At 46.0% G+C, this 22,132-nt stretch overlaps 1 protein-coding gene across 2 annotated transcripts in view; it reads left to right on the top strand.

The window, feature by feature from the left end:
* CFAP100 (cilia and flagella associated protein 100) overlaps positions 1-22,132 on the top strand; it is a 51,450-nt gene that overhangs the window by 24,329 nt on the left and 4,989 nt on the right. For both annotated transcript variants that reach the window (XM_029918983.1, XM_029918984.1), the window contains exons 10-11: positions 3,989-4,037; positions 4,120-4,271. In XM_029918983.1, coding sequence (XP_029774843.1) covers positions 3,989-4,037; positions 4,120-4,271 — 201 coding nt within the window. The remainder of the gene's footprint in view (positions 1-3,988; positions 4,038-4,119; positions 4,272-22,132) is intronic.

Raw genomic sequence — 22,132 nt, forward strand, 5'->3', positions numbered from 1 at the left:
ACCCAGACTGTGGGGCCTGGAACCCACGCAGGGCTCAGCGAAATCCCTTTTCGGCTGCACACTGTTCCAGCCGTTTTTGTGCTAGCAGTGCCTCGAGCTGTATGAAGTTGCTGCTGGCGGGCTTAAATGAGTCCTGGCACTTTCTCCTGAACACAAGCAAAGGTGATTGTCTCATGCCCTTCCTTCCTTTCTCTAGAGAGCTGACCCTGCACATGGCTGTTTGTTAGCCGTCCAGCCAGGGGCACTGTTGGGGCGAATATGGAGAGGGGCCCTGGCCCAAGCCTCAGACAGCTATCAGGCACTTGCCGTCTTAGTACCAGGGGTCCAGCCAGCCCCATGGAATCTGGACCTCCCTTGGGCCAGAGTGGGACAGCTGGAGACCCAGGAAAGAAGATCTGCGCTAGAGCAGGAGTCTGAAGGCAGGGAGCTGGCAGAATTCCCTCTTCCTCGTGGGAGGTCAGTCTTTTTCTCTTCGGGCCCTCAACTGATTGGACAAGGCCCACCAACCATTATGTTGGGTCATCTGCCTTACTCAAGGTCTAATGATTTGTCAGTCTCTTCTAATAAACATCTTCACAGAAACATCTAGAATAATGTTGGACCTAGCCAAGTTGACACATAAAATCCACTGTCCCAGGGGGCCCAGGGGTGAAGCTCCTGGTGGTGCAGAGTTGTTCCAGTGTCTTACAGCTCTGTCAGTCATCCCAGATGCTCCCGCTGAAAGCCACCCTCCTCCCAGGAGCAAATTCAATCTCTAGGGACTCTTAGCCCTTCCAGCACCTGCCTCTGGGACCACCAAGCACCTCTTACACACCTCCCAGATTTCTTCCTGCAGTTCTTTGACTCCCCCCCCCTTACACCTGCTAGTGTTTTGTAACACATGACCACAGGACAGCCCTCCTTCCGCCCAGCCCCACCGCCCCTTCCCCAGCCAGCCCCTGCCTCCCCTACTGCCTGCCCCCTGTCCCCTTGCTCCTCCAGTCAGCCACCCCAAACCCTAGCACTTCCTGGAGCATGGCAGGTAAGGAAAGGGGCATGAGCCACCAGGTGGAGTTAGAACCCTCAGGTCCAGAGCCTGCGGAGGCCGGCAAGTTTCAGCAAGCCAGTCTATCAGACTTAGGTCCTTTACTTGTTTTTCCCCTCTTGTATTGAGGTGTTATTGACACAGTGTCACACACATGTGCCCGCGTGATCACAGCCAGATCCAGGCACAGAACGCTCCCAGCACCCCGAACTCCGTCAGGCCCCGCCCCCCTGTCACACACCCTGGGAAAGTTCACGCTGTGTCAATCTCTGTTGCCCTGGGTGATCTCCCTGTTCTGAACCCCTGAGGACACCACCACAGACTGTTGTGCCCCGCAAAGCCCCACTCTCTGGGGTCTCTCCCATTGGTGGCCTTTTGGGCCGTTCTTTGCTATTTTGATTAAAGCTGCCACAAACATTCCTCTACTTTTATGTCAGAGCACTCGTGCATGAGCCCTATTTTTGTTGGAAACAAGAGTGGAATTGCTGGTTTACGAGGTGAGCAGATGCTTAGTTTTAGTGGCTGCCACCTTATAGGCTCCGGCCCGCAGGCCCGAGAGTTCCGGCTGCTGCACCCCCACCGTCCCCCCACGAACTCGTCAGATCGGCCTGTCCTTTGTGCCTCCATTCTCAGTATTCTGGCATGGCTGTTTCATAACAGAGTGTCTTGGGGCGCCTGGGTGGTTCAGGCTGTTGAGCCTCCGACTCTGGATCTGGACTCAGGTCACAATCTCACGGTCCCTGGGATCAAGTCCTGCATTAGACTCTGATGACGGTGCAGCACCTTCTTGGGATTCTTCCTCTTTCTCTGCCTCTCCCCTGTGCTCTCTCTGTCTCTCCCTGTCTCAAAATAAATAAACATTTAAAAATAATATAATATAGAGCGTCTTGACAAACAGATCAGGAGATGAGGCCATTGAAATGGTGGCTTTTACTCGAAGTCCCCGTGACGAGTGGGGGGATCACATGGGGAGACAGCGGGCCGGGTCAGGAGACAGAGGGGGCAGGGAGAACTTAGCCAGGACCCTTTATTGTGTGTGTGGTTTTCGTTTTATGTTTTTATTTATTTTTGAGAGAGAGATGGAGCATGCGTTGGGGAGGGGCAGAGAGGGAGACACAGAATCTGAAGCAGGCTCCAGGCTCTGAGCTGTCAGCACAGAGCCCAACGCAGGGCTCGAACCCACAAACCATGAACTCATGACCTGATCCAAAGTTGGATGCTTAACCACCCAGGCACCACCCTTTATTGTGGTTTCTGCAGGACAGAACAAGTGAAGCAGGGGATTCGGATTTAGGATTGTCTGGTTTGAATGATTTCAGGGCTCTAGGATGCAGGGGTGTCCTGACTTTCTGGTGATCAAGGCAGGGGGAGAGTGGTCTAACTGTGAGAGCTTGGGATGTGGGCTCCGGATTGGTTTGCATTTCAAAAGTACATTCAAGGGTGTGTCTTAACTTCGTGGGAAGGGGTGGGGGCGGCCGTCTGTCTAGGGACAGCTCAGCCCAGGATTAATACAGGGGTGGAGCCGTATCTCATTATGGTCTTGATGACATTTTCATGATGACAAATAGGACGGCCACTTGGATATCCTTTGTGAAATGTCTATTGGGTTTTTGTACTTGAGGACTTTTCTGGGTTTCTGTTGGTTCTTCACGTGTCTGGATGCCAGTTTTTCATGTAAAAGTGTAGCACGAACATCTTTGCCCAGTCTGTGGCTTCTTACTCTCTCACTGTTCTTTAGAGTCCAACGAATAAATCTTTGCTTTTAGGGTTGGTGCATTTTGTGTCCTGTTTAAGAAATCTATGCCAGTCCTCAAGTCACTGAAATATCCTCTTGTGCTTTCTTCTGGAAGCTTTCTGGTTTATGGGCTTAGGTAAAAGGGATGGTATTGGAGCTCGAGAGAGTGGGTGGCCCCCAGGGGCTCAGCTTCCCCACAACTCTCCTCTGTATCTTGTCTTGTCCCTTAGGTGCACCAGCCTCTGTCCTTCCTCCTCTATGACAGCCTCGAGACCTTCTCCCATGCTCTGTCCCCTACCTGTTCCTGGGCTCCACGCCTCGATGAGGATTACCCGCACTTGCATGTTTGTTCTACCACTCAAACTCCCATGTCCCAAACGGATGCTTCTCCAGCAGGAAGGGGCCTTTCAGGGCCCATGCTGAGTGCTCAATGCCCAGGACTTTTCCAGTACCCCTGAGGGCCCTGAGGATAGCCCCTGCCCCTGTGGGTGTCAGGGTCAGTCAGAGGTGCTGTGAGTGTCACAGGATAGCCGAGTGGGACCCTCACGGACAAGTGCCAAGGCCATATCTAGATAGTGGAGGTGGGCAGAAAAGGCCCAGAAGGAGACTCCTAGAATGAGAATGGGAGGGGCACCTGGGGGGCTCAGTCAGTTAAACATCTGACCTCGGCTCAGGTCACAATCTCACAGCTCATGAGTTTGAGTCCTGCATCAGGCTCTGTGCTGACAGCTCAGAGGCTGGAGTCTGTCTCTGTCCCTCCTCTGCTTGCACGCTCTCTCTCAAAAATAAAGATTAACAACAACAATAAAAGAATGGTAAATGGGGAGGGGCAACCCTAGCAGTGGCAGCGGCAGCGGGTGCAAATGCCCTGAGGTAGTCAGCACCGGAGAGACAGGAAGAGGGCCGGTAAGGCAGGAGCAGGGTATGTTCAGGAGTGGTAGGAAGTGAGGGGGCAGCAGGGGCCCTGGGTAGCAGGCTCCAGGGAGGAGGCTGAGTTTTAGTCTCTCTAAAGTGGCATGAATGAATTGAATTTTGAAACAGTCCCTTGACTGCCATGGTGCCAAGAGGGGGGCTAATGTTGCTGCCTGCTCAGCGGGTGGGACAAAGGAGGCGATGAGGGCATAGGGAGCAGGGAGGTGCTCTGGTAAGGCCTCGGAGGGGGAGGGCGGAGACGACCAGCAGATCTCTGCGCCAGGTCACTGCTGCCCTGAGCCTCTGTCTCTCTGCAGGTCAAGCTCTATGAGCACTGCGACAGAGGATCTAGACAGCGACGGAGAGGTCAGCAGCCACACCCCGGGGGGCTGCGGGACCCAGTTCCCCTGCACCACCCAGCCAACCCCCCGCATGGCTCTGGTTGCAGGAGTCGGAGCTGTACTTCACAGAGCCCCAGCAGCTCCTGGACATCTTCAGGATGCTTGAGGAGCAGAACCTGTCGCTCATCCAGAACACTCAGGACATGGACGAGACCCTGGAGGACCTGAACCACACCCTGAAGAACACCCAGATCCGCATGTAGGTCCTGCAGGGTTGGCCGGCAGGGGCAGGGGAGGCTTGCCGCACTGGCCGTGTTATCACGGGACCCACGCAGCCACTGGGACCTGGGCTACCTAGGCCCCCACCCTCCCCATCGAGGGCCCTGGCCCTGCCCTAGCTTTCATTTGCTGGAAAGCTCCACGGGAAGCCTGATTCTGGGGAGAGGGCATGTCCTTTTCGGCAGCGGGGCTGGGAGTGAGAAGTGGTCGGGTGGGTGGAGCCACGTGGGGCTGGTCCCCACTCTCTTCTGAGCAGCCTGCAGTCAGAGGAAGGCTTCAAGGAAGGAGTCCCCACCCAGGTGCATCAGGTGCATCTGCTGACCGCAAGCCCAGCAGGGCTGGGCTGTGTCTGGCCTGGGCCCTAGGTGAGGCCGGGCAGGAGCAAGGGATCATCCCTTCATACCCTAACACTGGCCAAGCACCTGTTCTGGGTCGGGCACAGGTCTAGGCCCTCCAGGGATAAGGCCAGGCCCTGCCTCATGGAGTTCACATTTACTGGAGGCTGGCAGGCAGGCGCACAAGTGGGGCGTGGAAATACTGATATGTGCAAGAGGAACAGGGATGGTGATGTGAGAAGGAGGCTGTGGTAGAGGTGGCAGCAGATGGGAGGGGACGGGGAGGGGGGTCCTGGGGGAAAGTATCATTTGAACCAGGCACTTCCTGAGCGGTGGGAAGCCACACAGAGATCTGGTGTTGGAGGGTTCCGGGCAGAGGAAAAGCAAGCGTGAAGAACTAAGGGAGAAGCCCGCCCCCGACTTGGATGTCCCACAGGGAGTCGTGTTCTTGGGTACCCGTGTTTCGTTGGCCGGTGTTCTGCCATGAACAATCTCCTGCCCAGAATCTCCTGCAGGTGATGTGAAACTACTGGTTCCTGGGCAAGATTGTGTTTCCAGGAAGCGGGGTGGCAGAGACAGAGATGAGGTGGGGAGACACTGGCAGCCTCCCAGTTTCCAGGAAGCTGTCAGAGGACACACGCAGTCACACATGCATAGCAGAATCCCAGAAAGGCTGCCCCGTCACTGGTCTGTAGCCTGCTGCGCCATCCCTGAGCCCCAGCACTTTATTTCCAGGAGAGTCAGGGCCTTGTATGCATTAACTGCCATGAACTCAGCCACCTTTCTCTGGGAGAAATACATACACGTACTTGTAAAATATATGCAGCAGGGGCGCCTGGGTGGCTCAGTTGGTTAAGTGTCCAAGTTCAGCTCAGGTCATGATCTCATGGTTTGTGGGGTCCAGCCCCACATCAGACTCTGTGCTGACAGCTCAGAGCCTGGAGCCTACTTCCAACTCTGTGTCTGCCTCTTTCTTTGCTCCTCCCCTATTTGCATCAGTGTGCTCTCTCTCTCAAAAATAAATAAACATTTAAAAAAATTATATGGGAATGCAGACTGGTGCAGTCAATCTGGAAAACAGCATGGAAGTTCCTCAAAAAATTAAAAATAGGGCCACCTGGATGGCTTAGTCGATGAAGCACCCGACTTGGGCCTAGGTCATGATCTCACAGTTCGTGAGTTCGAGCCCTGCATCAGGCTCTGTGCTGACACTTGGGGCCTAGAGTCTGCTTCAGATTCTTTGTCTCCCTCTCTTTCTGCCCCTCCCCCACTCACACTCTGTCTCTCTTTCTCTCAAAAATAAACATTAAAAGAATATTTTAATAAAATATAAAAAATGAAAAAAAGAACTACCCAGCAATTGCACTACTAGGTGTTTATTCAAGGGATACAGGTGTCCTGTTTCGAAGGGGCACGTGCACCCCAACATATATAGCAGCACTATTAACAACAGCCAAAGTATGGAAAGAGTCCAAATGTCCATCGATGGATGAATGGATAAAGATGTGGTGTACATATACAATGGAGTAGTACTTGGCAATCAAAAAGAGTGAAATCTTGCCATTTGCAACTACATGGATTGAACTAGAGGGTATTATGCTAAGCAAAATTAGTCAGAGAAAGACAAATATATATGATTTCACTCATATGAGGAATTTAAGATACAAAACAGATACACATAAGGGAAGGGAAGCAAAAATAATATAAAAACAGGGAGGAGGACAAAACATAAGAGACTCTGAAATATGGAGAACAAACAGAGGGTTCCTGGAGGGGATGTGGGAGGCAGGATGGTCTACATGGATGAGGGGCATTAAAGAATTGACTCATGAAATCATTGTTGCATTATATGCTAACTAACTTGGATGTAAATTTAAAAAATAATAAACTATATGTTAACTAAAAAATAATAATAATAAATAAAAGGGTTTTCTCCCCTGAAAAAAATTTTAATAACAAAAAAATTAAAAAGTGTGCAGCAAATAAACTATCTGAATAGGTCTATGTTTTAAAGAAACTGAATCAATCGTTAATAACCTGCTAAACAGAAAGCAGCAGACCCAGATGGGTTTATTGGAAAACTCTGCCAAACATTTAAGAAAAAGCTTTTACCAATTCTCTACAATCTCTTCCAGTTGTTGATAGAAATAGGGAATACTTTCTAGCTCATTCTGTGAGACCAGCATTAACTCAATTCCAAAACCAGGCAAAGACATTAAAAGAAAAGAATCCCACAGACCAGTATTTATCATGGAATCCTCATAAAATTTATCATAAAATCCTCAATAGAATGCTAGTAAATTGAATTGAATAATGTCTAAAAAGAATTGTAGATCATGACCACGTGGAATTCTTCCCAGGTATCCAAGGCTGTTTCAACATTTGGAAATCAATTAGTGTAATCCATCACATCAACAAGCTAAAGAAGAAAAATCACATGATTTTATCAAGAGATGCCGAAAAAGCACTTGATAGATTCTAACACACATTCTTAATACAAGCTCTCAATAAACTAGGAAGAGAGAACTTCCTGAACTTGATAAAGGACACCTACAAAAACCCTACAGCTAACGTAATACTTGAAGCTTTCTTGCTAAGATGAAGAACAAAGCAAGGAAGTGTTCTCCCCCACTTGTTTTCAACATCTTACTGGGAGTCCCAGCTAATGCAATAAGACAAGAAAAGGAAATAAAGGTACAGTTTTCCCCACTCTCAAAGTAGAACATTCCTGTAAAAACTTTCATAAGCCAAATAGTATAAAACAAAGGACCATTAATTTATATGGAAATTTTTTTGTGTTCCCAGGCTTGAAAAATCATTTCTCATAGGCTTTTCTGGAACCTTAGGACGCCTCTTGCTAACAGATGCATAAAGGTAAAGCACAGACCCAGTTCAAAGCTATGGCAGCTTGATGATGAGACGCTGAGTGTAGTTCCCAGGAAAGGAGCTTGGCGGTGCCAGTCTCGCTCCCTCCAGAATGGCTCACTGCACAACAGATGCCGAACACTATTGTCACTTCTTGCCTTTACTCATAAAAGTGAAAATCCTCCTTGGGGCGCCTGGGTGGCTCAGCCGGTGAAGCGTCCAACTTTGGCTCCAGTCATGATCTCAGGGTTCATGGGTTCGAACCCCACGTCAGGCTCTGTGCTGACAGCTCAGAGCCTGGAGCCTGCTCTGGATTCTGGGTCTCCTCCTTTCTCTGACCTTCCCCTGCTTGTGCTCTCTGTTTCTCCCCCTGTCAAAAAATAAACAAACATTAAAAAAAAATTTTTTAAAGTGAACATCCTCTACCTCTGTCTTTCAGTTAGCAAAAACAGGTACTAACGTAGGTCCTTTATAGAAGGCCTACTAATGGAGGCCTGTCCTTTCATTGAAAAGGAGATTGGCCTAATACGAAGCTTAGAAAAGTGAAGAGTACCTGTACACAGAGGGGGAAGAAAGAAGCAAAATTTTATTGGCAGAGGATGTGGTCATCTATGTAGGAAATCTCAAAGAATCAACAAAAAACAGACTAGTAAGCCATTCTAGCAAGGTTACAGAATACAAGGTTCCTATAAAAAACTTCATTTCCTGTGTATTAGCAGTGAACTAGTGCAATTTGAAATTGAAACCGTAAGAATACCATTTTCATGAGCACCCTTAAAAAAGAAATGCTTACAAATAAATCTAACAAAATATGCACAAGATTAATAGGAGGAAAAATATGAAAATCTGACAACAGATCAAAGACTTAAATAAACAGAGATGATTCATGTTAATAGGTAAGATTCAATACTGTCCAGATATCAGTTCCTCCTTCCATCCCAATCAAAAGGCCAGCAAGTTATTTTGTGGATATCAACAAACTGATTCTAAAGTTTACACAGCAAGGCAAAAGACCCAGAATAGTTAAACCATGTTCAAAGGAGAAGAGAAAATTTGGGAGGACTGACACTACCTGATTTCAAGTCTTCCTGTAAAACTACAGTAATCAGGACGTGTGGTGCTGGCAAGCAGTTCAGTGGGATCGAGTGGAGAGCTGACAAGCCCATCCAGATCTAGTCAGCCAGTCTCCGACAAAGGAGCAGATGCAATACGTTGGAGCAGAGATACTTTTCAACAAATGGCGCTGGCACAACGAGACATCCACATGCGAAACATGAATCTAGACACAGACTTCACACCTTCAATAAAAAAAAAATCTAAAAATGGATTGTCGACCTGACCATTGACTGTAAAACATAAAACTCCCAAAATGTAACGTAGGAGCAGGTCTAGATGATCTGGGGTATGGTGGATTTTCAATACAATACCAAAGTGATGACCCATGAAAGAAAGAATTGATAAGCTGGACTTCCTTAACACTAAAATGTCTGCTTTATGAAAGGCAAGGTCAAGAGAAGATATTTTTGAAATACCTATCTGAGAAAGGACAGCTATCCAAAATGTACAAAGAACTCGTAAAACTTAACAATAAGAAAATGAACAACCTGGTTTAAAAATGCGCCAAAGTCCTGAACAACACTTCACCATCAGAGAAGATCTATAGAAGGCAAATAAACCTATGTGAAGATGGTCAACGTCAGATGTCCCTAAGGAATTGCAACTTAATAAGACACTGCAGTATACACCTACTAAAATGCCACAATCTAAAAGACTGACAGCACCAAGTGCTGGTGAGGATGGGAACGCCCTTCATTGTCCGAGGGAATGCAAAATGGTGCAGCCACTTTAGAAGACGGTTTGGCAGCTCCTTACAAAGCTAAACAATCCAGCGTCTCACTCCTTGGTATTTACCCGAAGGAGTCAAAAACTTAATGTCTGCACAAAACCCACACGGCGTCATTTGGGGCAGCTTTATTCATAATTGCCAAAACTTGGAAGCAACCAAGATATCCCTCAGTAAGTAAACGGATAAACAAACTCAGTACCTCCAGATAAGAGCATATCACCTATTGCTAAAAAGAAATGAGCTACTAAGCCATGCATGAAAAGACATGGAGGAACCTTAAAAGCATGCGTATTACTAAGTGAAGGAAGCAGTCTGAGAAGGTGACAACTGTGGGAGCCCAGCTATAGGACATCCGGAAAAGGATAACCATGGACGTAATAAAGGACCAGTGGTTGCCAGGGTTGGGGGGAGGGGGGAGGGATGACTAAGTGGAGGACAGAGAATTTTTAGGGCAATGAAACAAGTCTGTGTGACACCATGGATTCATGTCCTTATACATATATCCAAATGCATGGACTGCACAACACTGAGTGAACCCCCATGGAACTGTGGACCTGGGGTGATGATGTGGGTGTGGGTGTGGGTTTACTGATTATAACAAGTGTATGTCGGTGGTGGGGGGAGGCAGGTGAGAGGGGAGGATATTTGGGAAATCTCTGTACCTTCTGCTCAAGTTTGCTTTGAAAAATGAACTCTCTATTAAAAAATATATACAGGGGTGCCTGGGTGGCTCAGTTGGTTAGGCAACTTACTTCAGCTCAAATCATGATCTCATACGTTCGTGAGTTTGAGCCCCGCATCGGGCCTTGTGCTGACAGCCCAGAGCCTGGAGCCTGCTTCACATTCTGTGTCTCCCTCTGTCTCTGCTCCTCCCTTGCTCGAGCTCTGTCTCTCTCTTGAAAATAAAATAAACATTAAGAAATTTTATTTTAACTATATATGACAGTAAACAAGGAGTCTGTTCCAACTCCAGAAGAAAGAGTGGCTGTGTTAGAGACAATGCGCAAACCAACAAACAAAATCCCCGAATGCCTCACTGCAAAGTTCTTCATAATAGGCAGGAACTAGAGACAGCGTGCGTGCCCAGAGCGGGAAGTGGACAAATCGTCAGCGCTGCTGTGACAAATGGCTGCAGACCAAGCGCCTTACCACAGTTTATGCTCTCACAGCTCTGGAGGCCAGAGTTCCCAAATGGGTCTCCCTGGGCCATCAAGCCATCAGCAGGACTTCGTTCCTCTCTGGGGCTGAAAAGAAGATCCTTTTGTTACCTTTTCTAGCTTTCGGAGGCCACCACGGTGCCTTCCATTTTCAAACCAGCAATGCCCGCTGAGTCTTCTCACACCATGTCACCCCTGACCCTCGTTCCTGCCTCTTCCATTTCTAAAGACCCTTGTGATGACCCTGGGCCCACCTGAACAATCCAAGATCATCTCCCCATCTCCAGGTTAGCTAGTTTGCAACCTTAGTTCTATGTGCAACCTTGGCACTCCCTTGCCAAGTAATAGAATATATCCACAGTTTCCTGGGAGTAGGACATGGACATGTGGAGGGGCCATGACAACATAGAAATCGTTTCAGCAATTTAAAAAGGAACAAAGTATTAATGCAGGCAACAACATGGATAAACAAACATTATGCTGAGGAAAGGAAGCTGGGTGCCAAAGATTACCTACTATAGTAATCATTTGATGTGTTAGAATCAGGTATGGGTTAAGGGTTTCTGCATAACAAATCATCCCAAAACCTGGCTTACTTTAATATATTTATTATTTTGCCCTTTCTGTGTGCCTATCTGGCCAGATGGGCTGGCTCCTGGCTGTGAGGCCTGTCACGGATGGCTGTCCTGGTGGTAGATTAAATGCCCTTGGCTAGTGAAGGGGAGGAAGTTGATACAAAGGAGCACGAGGAAAATTTTGGGGTGATGGAAAGATTCTATGTCCTGAGTATGCCGGACCTTACACAGGTGTTTAAAGTTGTCAAATCTCATCAAATGGCACATAAAATGGGTGTATTGTCTGATAAGTAAATTAAAGCTTAATAACAATATTTTTGGCAAATGTAGGATTTTTCTTTTAACATTTATTTATTTTTGAGAGACAGACAGATCATGAGCGGGAGAGGAGCAGAGAGAGAGGGAGACACAGAATCTGAAGCAGGCTCCAGGTTCCGATTTGTCAGCACAGAGCCTGACGCGGGGCTCAAACTCACAAACTGCGAGATCATGACCTGAGCTGAAGTCAGATGCTTAACTGACTGAGCCACCCAGGTGCCCCAGACTTTTTTTTTTAATGTAGGACATTTGAAGGCTGACTTTGCCACTTGCCTCTCTACATTGACTAGGTGCATAATGGCTGTAAGATAAGCCATCACCTGTCTCCTTGGTTGAGAGAACAGCATCATTCATTCTTGGCCAGGGAGGACTGGGGTGAGGTAGGCCCGGTGCCCAGGACACAACATTTTAGGAAGGTGCATGTGTGACCCCAAGGTGAGCACTTCCTTGAATTTCATGCACTGCATCCCAGCCCCATTCTCTGCCCACCTTGCTGGGATTTGTTTGAGATGCTCACTCCACAGTCCCTCCAGTGACGGCCAAGTGGAGCCCAGCTCAGGACAGTGACCCCTGGATGCAGAGGGAGCACAGGGACCCCAGGACAGCCCAAGGGACGTGTCAGAGCCTGAATACCAGCGTGAGCTCCATACTTCCAGCAGCCAGAGAGCGCAGAGGGGATGGGACCCAGGAGAAGAATGTGAGCAGAGCCACTCAAGGAAGATGAAGCCCAACCCAACCCCTCCGGATTCAGAGAAACTAAGCCTGGATCCCTTCCTGGAACCATGCAAACCTTCCTCCTGATGAACCAGCCCAACAAGTAAGTCGGAAAATGAGCAGGAAGGAACCCAGCAGAACCCCAGACACCCAAAGGCTGCAGTGAGCCAGAGGGGGAGCGGAGGGTCAGCCTCGCACCAGCCGGAACCAGCACACGAGGCCAGTAGCACCACAAGCTTCAGGAAGCGCTTGCCTGTGCTGACCTCAGGCTGAGGCAGGGGCATGTGCGGGCTGGCACGTGGCAGCCATGCTAGGCACCTGCAACCATGACTGCCACTGAGACATGGAAGCGAGACCCCACAGCTCGGGGCCAAACCAGCCTGCTCGTCCGTCTCCACCTGGACACACGATCAAAACAGCACAACTCATCTGAAGTCCCTGGTGCTGGACTTGCACGGACTTGGAGCCCAAAGGACAAGCAAACAAGAAAATGTCACCAGGAACATGAGAAAATACATTCATGAAGGGGATGAGGGGGCGCCTAGGTGGCTCCGTCGGTTAAGCGTCTGACTTCGGCTCAGGTCACGATCTTGCAGTTCATGGGTTCGAGCCCCGCTTCAGATTCTGTGCCTCCCTCTCTCTCTGCCCCTCCCCTGCTCATGCTGTCTCTCTCTCTCTCTCTCTCTCTCTCTCTCTCTCTCTCTCAAAATACATAAAGCATTTTTTATAATTTTGTAAAAAAAAAAAAGAGGGGCGGTGAGTTTGAAAAATGCAAGTAAACGTAGATTCCACAGACATCAAGAAGCTGTACCCCTAGAGCCAGAGAGGCACACCTGGGTGCAGGCAAGGACTGAGGGATTAAGATCACAGTGAGGACTGGATGCACCAGCAAATGAATCAGCAAGGGGGATGATACTAAGCTGGGGACAGCTCCCAGAACTCGGCAAGAAAGGACACGGAGACAGAGTGACAGGACCCCAGGGAGACTGCGTGTAGGGGACGCGTGGAAGGAATTCCAGGAGGCGGCCACACACGGAAGGGAGGAGCAAAAGTCCGCGCAGTGACGGATGCAAACTGCCGTGGACTGGGCTCCCCCTGCACACCTCCCCCAGGGGTGAGGAGCCAGCAGAGGGAGTGACACCGAAGCAGACAAGGAAAACAAATGAAACCTCACGTACCCATGAAGGAACCAAAACTACGTGCATATCACCTGTTTCTTCCAAGATCCTAAATGCCAGCCAAGGTCTAGCAGAGCATCACTCTTGAGTTTGTGGGGTGAAGGGGGTCTCCATTTCATTTTATTTCCTTTTTCAATGTGGTAACATCCACATAACATAAAATGTACGCGCCTTTCCGTTGTGCAGCCGGCCCCACCATCCACCCCTACAGCTCTTTTCATAAAGCTGGTAACCGAGAGCTTGCTAACCAGTGTCTCTTCCTACTCCTGCTGCTCGGCCTCTGGCAAGCCACTGTGCTGTCAAAAATGTTTTGATGACTCCAAGTACCTCATAGAAGTGGGATCATACAATATTTGACTTTGCGTAACTGGCTTACTTCACTTAATGTCCCCAAGGTTGATCTGCATGTCAGAGTTTCCTTCCTTTTTAAGGTTGTATGATATTCCACATTTTGTATAACAGACCACAATTTGTTTCTTATCCATCTGTCCATCATGCACACTTGGGTGGCTTCTAGATTTTTAGTCATTGAGAATAATGCCGCCATGAGCACCAGTGAACAAATGTTTCTTTAAGACCCAGCTTTCAATTCCTTTGGGCATATTCCCAAAAGTGGAGTTGCTGGAGCACACAGTATTTCTTTCTTTTTCTTTTTTTGCCTCTAGCAGACAGGAGTAGTGAAATGCCTTCCACTACTCCTACAGTGCTTTGTTATTTAAGTTCAAGTTTGGTAATGTACAGTGTAGTCTTGGCTTCTGACACCGAGTGCTCATCCTGAAGCGTGCCCTCCTTAATGCCCATCCCCCACCTGCCTCTGCTCTAGCAACCTTCAGTTTGTTCTCTGTATTTAAAAATCTTTTGTGTTTGTCTCCCTCTATGTTTTTATCTTTTTCCTTCCCTTCCCTCTATGCTCTTTTGTTGTGTTTCTCAAATTCCACCTGAGTGAAATCGTATGATCTGTGTCTTTTTTGACTTATTTCAATTAGCATAGTACCCTCTAGTTCCATCCATATTGTTACAAAGGGCAAGGTTTTTTTCTTTTTCATCACCCAGTAGTATTCCATTGTATATATATACACCATCTTTTCTTTATCCATTCATCAATTGATGGATGTTAGGGCTCTTTCCATACTTTGGCTATTATCGATAGCATTGCTAATAAACATTGGGGTGCATGTGCCCCTTCAAATCAGCATTTTTTTTATCCTTTGGATAACTACATAGTAGTGCAACTGCTGGGTTTAGGGTACTTCTATTCTTAATTTTTTGAGGAACCCCCATACTCTGTTCCAGAGTGGCTGCACCAGTTTGCATTTACTAACAGTGCAAAAGCATTCCTCATTCTCTGCATTCTTGCCAACGTCTGTGGTTTTCCCCAAGTTGTTAATTTTAACAGCTGTGAGGTGGTATCTCATTGTGGTTTTGATTTGTATTTCCCTGATGACCAGTGATGTTGAGCATCTTTTCCTGTGTCTGCTGGCCATCTGGGTGTCTTCTTTGGAAAGGTGTCTATTCATGCCCACACCCCATTTCTTCACTGGATTATTTGATTTTGGGGTATTGAATTTGTATCAATCACTAGTTGTGGCTTTTAGTTTTTATCTAATTAGACAGCCAATGAATTTAATCTTAATTTATCAAAGCAAAACCTTAATCGGGGTATTGAATTTGGTACATTCTTTATAGATTTTGGTTACTAACCCTTTAGCTGATATGTTGTTTGCAACTATCTTTTCCCATTCCATTTGTTGCCTTTTGATTTTGTGATTGTTTCCTTTGCTGTGCAGAAGCTTTTTATCTTGATGAAGTCCCAGTAGTTCATTTTTGCTTTTGTTTCCCTTATCTCCGGAGACATGAATAAGAAGTTGCTGCAGCCAAGATCAAAGAGATTGCTGCCTGTTTTCTCCTCGAGGATTTTGATGGCTTCCTGTCTCATATTTAGGTCTTTCATCCATTTTGAATGTATTTTTGTGGCTTACAGGATTTCTGACTTTAACTTTGGGGTGCTATTTTATTGTAAATGGGACTGCTTTTATTTTCCTTTTCAGGTTTTTCATTATTTGTGTACAGAACTGCAGCTGATTCTGCTACTTCTCTAAGTCATTTAATTGAAGCAGCTTTGTTGGGGAATCTTGAGGGTTTTCTATAATCTGTGTCATCTGTTTTACATCATCTGCAAACAGATGATTTTACTTCTTCTTTTTCAACCTGGATGCTTTTTCTTTCTTCTTCTTCCTTTGTCACTCTGGCTAGAACTCCCAGGACTGTGTGGAATAGAAGTGGTGAATGCAGGCATCCTCACCACCCTTAATGATCTTAGAGGAATCTGTCCGTCTTTCACCACTGAGGAAGATGTTTGCTGTGGGCTTTTCATACATGGTGTTTATTATATGGAGGTAGTTTCCATTTTCTTATTTTGCTGAGTGTTTTGTAATGCTTGTTAAATCCTTTTTTTGCACCAATTGAGATGATCATGTGGTCTTTTTCCTTCATTCTGATAATGTATATTATCCTGATTCCTTGCATTCTAGGAATAAGTCTCACTTGTATAATCCTTCTCAAATTTGGCTGAATTCTGCATGCTAATATTTTAAGTTTTGTGCATGAATGTTCATAAGGGATGCTGATCTGTAGTTTCTTTTCTTGTAAGTGTCTTTGACTGACTTTGGTATCATGTTTATGCTCCTATCAGAGACTTAATTCCGAGGTGTTCCCTCTTCTTCAACTTTTTGGAAAAATTTCAGAAGGATTGGTATTAGATTTTTGATTACTGATTCAATATCCTTACTAGTTATAGGCCCATCCAGATTGTCTGTTTCTATATGATTTAGTCTTGATAGATTTTGTGTTTCTAGGAATTTGTTGATTTCACTGGTTGTCCAATTTGGAGGCACACAGCTATTCATGGTACTAATCCTTATTTCTGTAGGATCAATATGATGTTCCCACTTTCATTTCTCATTTTAGTAACTTCAGTATTGTTTCATTAGTCCAAGTTAAGGGTTTGTCAAAATATCAATCTTTTTAAAAAACTGTTTTTCTATTCTGTTTTCTCTTTTAATTTTTTTTTAAATTAATTCCTTCCTTTGGCTAGCTTCAGGTTGAATTTGTTCTTCTTGTTCTAGAAGTTTCTTAAGCTATAAAGTTAGGCTGTTGGGTTTTTTTTTTTTTTAAGTTTTATAGTCATAAATTTTCCCCTTAGCACCATAAACTGTGCTGGGTCCCGTAAGTTTTGCTCTCTGTTCTGTTACCAGGTTTCTTCATCTCTATTTTTTTGTGTGGCTAATTTCTCGTATGATTTCTTTTTTTAATGTTTATTTACTTTTGAGAGAGAGAGAAAGAGCATGAGCAGGGAAGGGACAGAGAGAGAGGGAGACACAGATTTGGAAGCAGGCTCCAGGCTCTGAGCTGTCAGTACAGAGCCCGATGCGAGACTCGAACTCACAAATTACGAGATCATGACCTGAGCTGAAGTTAGATGCTTAACTGACTGAGCCACCCAGGTGCCCCGATGAGTTCTTCTTTGATCCATTGGTTGTTTACAAATGTGTTTTAATTTCCACAACTTTGTGAAATTTTCTGGTTTCGCTTTTGTTAACAATTTCTAACTTCATCTAGTTTTTAACAGAGAAGATACTTTGTATATCTTGTCTTTTTAAATCTTTTGAAACTGAATTTGTGGCCCTAATATTTGGGACATCTTGAAAAATGCCCCATTTGCACTTGAGAGTGTATGCTGTTTTGCTGGGTAGAGTTTTGTGTGTATGTCTGTTACATCTAGTCGGTAGATTGCAATGTTTAAGTCCTCTGTTTCCTTATTTTCTGTCTGCTTGTTCCTCCACGATTGCAAGGAGGATATTGAAGTCCCCAACCATTATTGTAGAATTCGTTCTTTCTTCCATCTGTCAGTTCTTATGTTTTGATAGTTTGTCATTAGGCGTGTAAATGTCTATAGTTGTCATATTTTCTTGGTGCACTGGACATTTATTAATATATAATGCCTTCTTTGTCTCTTGTAAACTCTTCTGGTTTAAAGTATGTCTGATACTAGTACTGCTACTCTCACTCTTTTAGTTACTACTTGCATGGAGTATCTTTTCCCGTCCTTTTCACTTTCAACCTGTTTGTGTCTTTGGATCTCAAGTGAGTCCCTTATAGAACAACATATAGTTGAATCATGTGTTCTCCATTCTGCCAGTCTGTCTTTTGATTAGAGAGTTTAATCCATTTACATTTAAAGTAATTGATGAAATGGTGGGGCTTCTGTCACTGTACTTTTTGTTTACTTATATGCCTTATAGTTTTTGTCCCCCATATCCCACAATACTGTTTTCTTTGTGTTTAGCTGATTGTAGTGAAATGTTTAAATGCCTTTCTCGTTTCCTTCTGTATATATTCTATCAGTATTTTCTTTTTGGTTACCATGGAGATTACATTTAATAATCTCAATTTGAATCTCTACCACCTTAACTTCAATAACATACAAAACCTCTGCTCCTTTACAGTTCCATCATCATCCTTTCGGTTGGTGAGGTCACAAACTTACACCTCCTGTGCTCCAAAACAAAAACTAAAACTTCTTTGAAATGCATGAGTCTCTTAAATTATGTAGAAAACAAGATTCAGAGTTACAAACCAAATGGTTACAGTAATGCTATCTTTACACTAATAATTATTTTTTCTTTAAATGTATTAGTCTCTTAAGTCATTTGGAAAACAAAGAGTACAGTTTCAAACCAGTGTTAACTTATGCTGGCTTTTAGGGGTCCCTGGGTGGCTCAGTCGGTTGAGTTTATCTGCTTTTGATTTCAGTTCAGGTCATGATCTCAAGGCCATGGGATCAACCCCTGCACTGGCTCTGTACTCAGCATGGAGCCTACTTGGGATTTTCTCTCTCCCTCTGTGGCCCTCTCTCCCACCTTCTTTAAGTAAGTAAGTGAGTGAGTAAATAAATAAGTATATAAAATTTATACTGGCTTTTATTTTTTTATTAATTTTTTTTACATTTTTAATTTATTTTTAAGAGACAGAGACAGAGCGTGAACAGGGGAGGGACAGAGAGAGAGGGAGACACAGACTCTGAGGCAGGCTCCAGGCTCTGAGCTAGCGGTCAGCACAGAGCCTGACATGGGGCTTCAACCCACGAACCATGAGATCATGGCCTGAGCTGAAGTCATATGCTCAACCAACTGAACCACCCAGGTGCCCCTATACTGGGTTTTTTAATTGCCCACATTTATGGGGCACCTGGGTGGCTCAGTTGGTTAAGCATTCAACTTCCACTCAGGTCATGATCTCACGGTTTGTGAGTTCGAGTCCCACATCGGGCTCTGTGCTGACAGCTCGTAGCCTGGAGCCTGCTTCAGATTCCGTGTCTCCTCCTCTCTGTCTCTTCCCCAATCACACTCTGTCTCTCAAGAATAAGTAAAACACTAAAAATTTTTTTTAATTGCCCACATTTTAGCTTGCTTGGGACCTTTATTCTGTCATATGACTTTAAGTTAGTGTCTGATTTCATTTCACCATGCAGGACTCCCCCGGACATTTCTGGCAGGGCAGGTCTAGTGGTCACAAACTCCCTCATTTTTGTTTTTCTGGGAATGTCTTATTAACTTCTCCCTCACTTAAAAATTTTTTTTGAGGGGGCGCCTGGTGGCTCAGTTGGTTAAGTTGTGGGCTTCTGCTCAGGTCATGATCTCACAGTTTGTGGGTTCAATCCTCACATCAGGCTCTGTGCTGACAGCTCAGAGCCTGGAGCCTGCTGCTGATTCTGTGTCTCATGCTCTCTCTGACCCTCCCCGGTTCACATTCTGTGTATCTAGAGACAGATCATGAGCAGGGGAAGGGCAGAGAGAGAGGGACACACAGAATTGAGATCCATGAGATCATGATTTGAGCGAAGTTGGACACTTAACCTACTGAGCTACCCAGGCGCCCCTCTCTTTTAAAGGAAAGTTTTGCCAGATACAGAATTCTTGGTTAACAGATTTTTCCCCCTCTGAGCACTTTGCATATATTAGGTATTCTGACCTTCAAAGTTTCTAATGAGAAATCTTCTGATAATCTTATTGAAGATCCTCTATATGTGATGATTTGCTTCCCTCTTGCATCTTTCAAAATTCTCTGACTTTGGCTTTTGATCATCCCATAATAGTTTTTTTTTTTTTTTGAGAGACAGAGATAGAGAGTGAGAAGGGGAGGTGCAGAGATATAGAGACAGAATCCAAAGCAGGCTCCAGGCTCCATGTGTCAGCACAGAGCCTGATGTGGGGCTCAAACGCACAAACCGTGAGATCATGACCTGAGCTGAAGTCAGACGCTCAACAGACTGAGCCACCCAGGCGTCCCATCTCATAATAGTTTGACTATAATAATCTCTAAGGGGGAATCTGGGTGGCTCAGTTGGTCATGATCTCATGATGGGTGACTTCCAGCCCTGTGCTGGGCTCTGTGCTGACAGCTCAGAGCCTGAAGCCTGCTTCAGATACTGTCTCCCTCTCTCTGCCCCTCCCCTACTCACTCTCTGTCTCTGACTCTCTCAAAAATAATTTAAAAAATAATAATCATCTCTCATGTGGGGCTCTCTGGTTTCCTCTTACTGGAGTTGCTTAGGATTCTAGGATGCTTTCATCTAATTTGGGATTTTTCATCCATTATTTCTTCAAATCTTCTCTCTGCCCCCTTTTCTCCTTATGGGACGTCCATGATGCATATATTAGTTCTCTTGATGGTGTCCCACTAGTTCCTTAGACTCTGTTTGCTGTTTTCGGTCTTTTTCTTTCTGTTGCCCAGCCTTGACTGCTTCCATTGTTCTATCTTCAGGATCACAGATTCTTTCTTCTCCCTGCTCAGATGAGCCTAGGAATCCCTCTAGTTAATATTTCATTTTAGTTACTATGCTTACCAGGTCCAGAATTTGTTTTTAGCTTTCCTATCTCTTTATTGATACTTGCATTTTATTTGCACATTTTCTTGACTTTCTCCACATCTTCTTTTAGATCTTTGGGCATCATTTTTTGACAGTTGTTTTAAAGTCTTTGTGGTATGTCTAACATCTTGGATTTGGGGGGACAATTTATTTTTTTCCCCTCACTGAATGGGCTATACTTTGTTGCCTTGATTTTGTTGTTTGAACACCTAACATTTGAATCTAATAACATAGTAATTCTGGAAAGCAGATTCTCCTTACTCCATTGCATTCTCCTTTTGTTTATTTGAATGTTGTAGGCAGTCTCAACCCCACAGCTGGGGGGGGGGGAGGGGTAGCCTGCATCCCTGAACTGGCGCATAGGACGGGCTGTGGGACCTGCAGCAGGCAAAGGACTATCATGAGAATCATCCTGACGTGTAAACTTAGTCTTTTCTGAGACTTTCGCTGGGCATGCATGGTCACTCTTAAATTTTCCCATATATGCTGTTTATGCACATCCTTGGTCTTTAATGTCTGGCTCTCCAAAGTGGAAAAGGCAAAAAACAAAGGGAGGAAAAAGAGCGTTAGTCCTTACCTCCCCCAGACACCAAGTGGGAGAGTGTGGGGGTGGCTTGCAACAAGGAGGGAATATTAAAACAGTGGCTGCCTGCCCAGCGTCTGTACCTCTGTGCGCAGAAGCACCACTCAGCATTTGGGGCACAGATTCCCCCATTATTTTGGAGAATAGGGCTCTTTTTTGCCCACCCTAACTCCAAAGGCCGTGTGCTAGCTGATCCAGAAAACCTGAACAGCTGCCTGCATGTCGCTGGGTAAGGACTACTATGCTCAGAGCGGAAAGGGACTAAAATTAGCTACAATTACTGTCCAAGTCTTCCCCGGAGGTTGCAAGCTTTCAGAAGGCTCTGCCAGTGCGGTCACTGCCTAGTGGGGAGACAGATTCCTGATGCTTCCACTCTGCCATCTTTCTCTATCTCAGTGTATTTTATTTTTGTCCTTCTTGCCCCTATTTCTGCAGGAATATGGTAACTCTTCCTCTTTTATGTGGTCCTTTGAATGACAGCTATTCATATTTGATGGTGTTTGCTTTTTTTTCTTTTTTTAATACCAGAGTAGTACACTTTCTGGCGCTATGTCCCCAGGTATCTCTGAAGGAACCATCTTTGTTACCTTTCAAAAAATTTCTTATAACTTCTGCAGTTCGGCCCAGTACCACTAAGAAAATCTCATACAGGGGCATCTGGGTGGTTCAGTCGGTTGAGCGTCTGACTCTTGATCTCTGCTCAGGTCATGATCTCATGGTTTGTGGGTTTGGGACCCGCGTTGTGGGCTCTCGGCCACCCACCTCTGACAGCTCAGAGCCTGGACCTGCTACCCCATTCGTGCTCTGTCTCTCAATAATAAATAAATGTAAAGAGAGAGAGAGAGAGAGAGAGAGAGAGAAGAGAAGAGAACGACAAAAACCCCACCACCACGTCCATGGGTCAAAGAAGGGCAAAGTCCTGCTGTCCCCACTGAGATCTCCCCAGTTAAGGCAATGGATGTAATGAAGGTGTTTAAAAAACACAGGTTAAAACGGAATGCAGTCACGTGTCCTTCGGGAGGCGTACCACTGACCTCAAATGCACTCGTCCCTACAATGGGCACTCTGGGTTGGAGGGAAACTGGGCCAGACATCCAGGAGGGCCTCTGTGCCATCATCATAGGGGCTCAGCACCAGGGTGGGGGGGGGCGGGGAGGGAAGGTGGTGTTTGGAGCTGCATGTGGGCTCTCGGCCACCCGCCTCTGTGCACGAGCCCAGGGGAACAGGCTGGACCAGCTCAACGGCCCTCATACTCACAAGCTGCTGGCCTCAGCACTCAACCCCACAGCTGGTGGGGGGCGAGGGGTAGCCTGCATCCCTGCACTGGTGCATAGGACGGGCC

Source organism: Suricata suricatta, chromosome 12 (genome assembly GCF_006229205.1).
Source record: "Suricata suricatta isolate VVHF042 chromosome 12, meerkat_22Aug2017_6uvM2_HiC, whole genome shotgun sequence".
Taxonomy (NCBI): Eukaryota; Metazoa; Chordata; class Mammalia; order Carnivora; family Herpestidae; genus Suricata; species Suricata suricatta.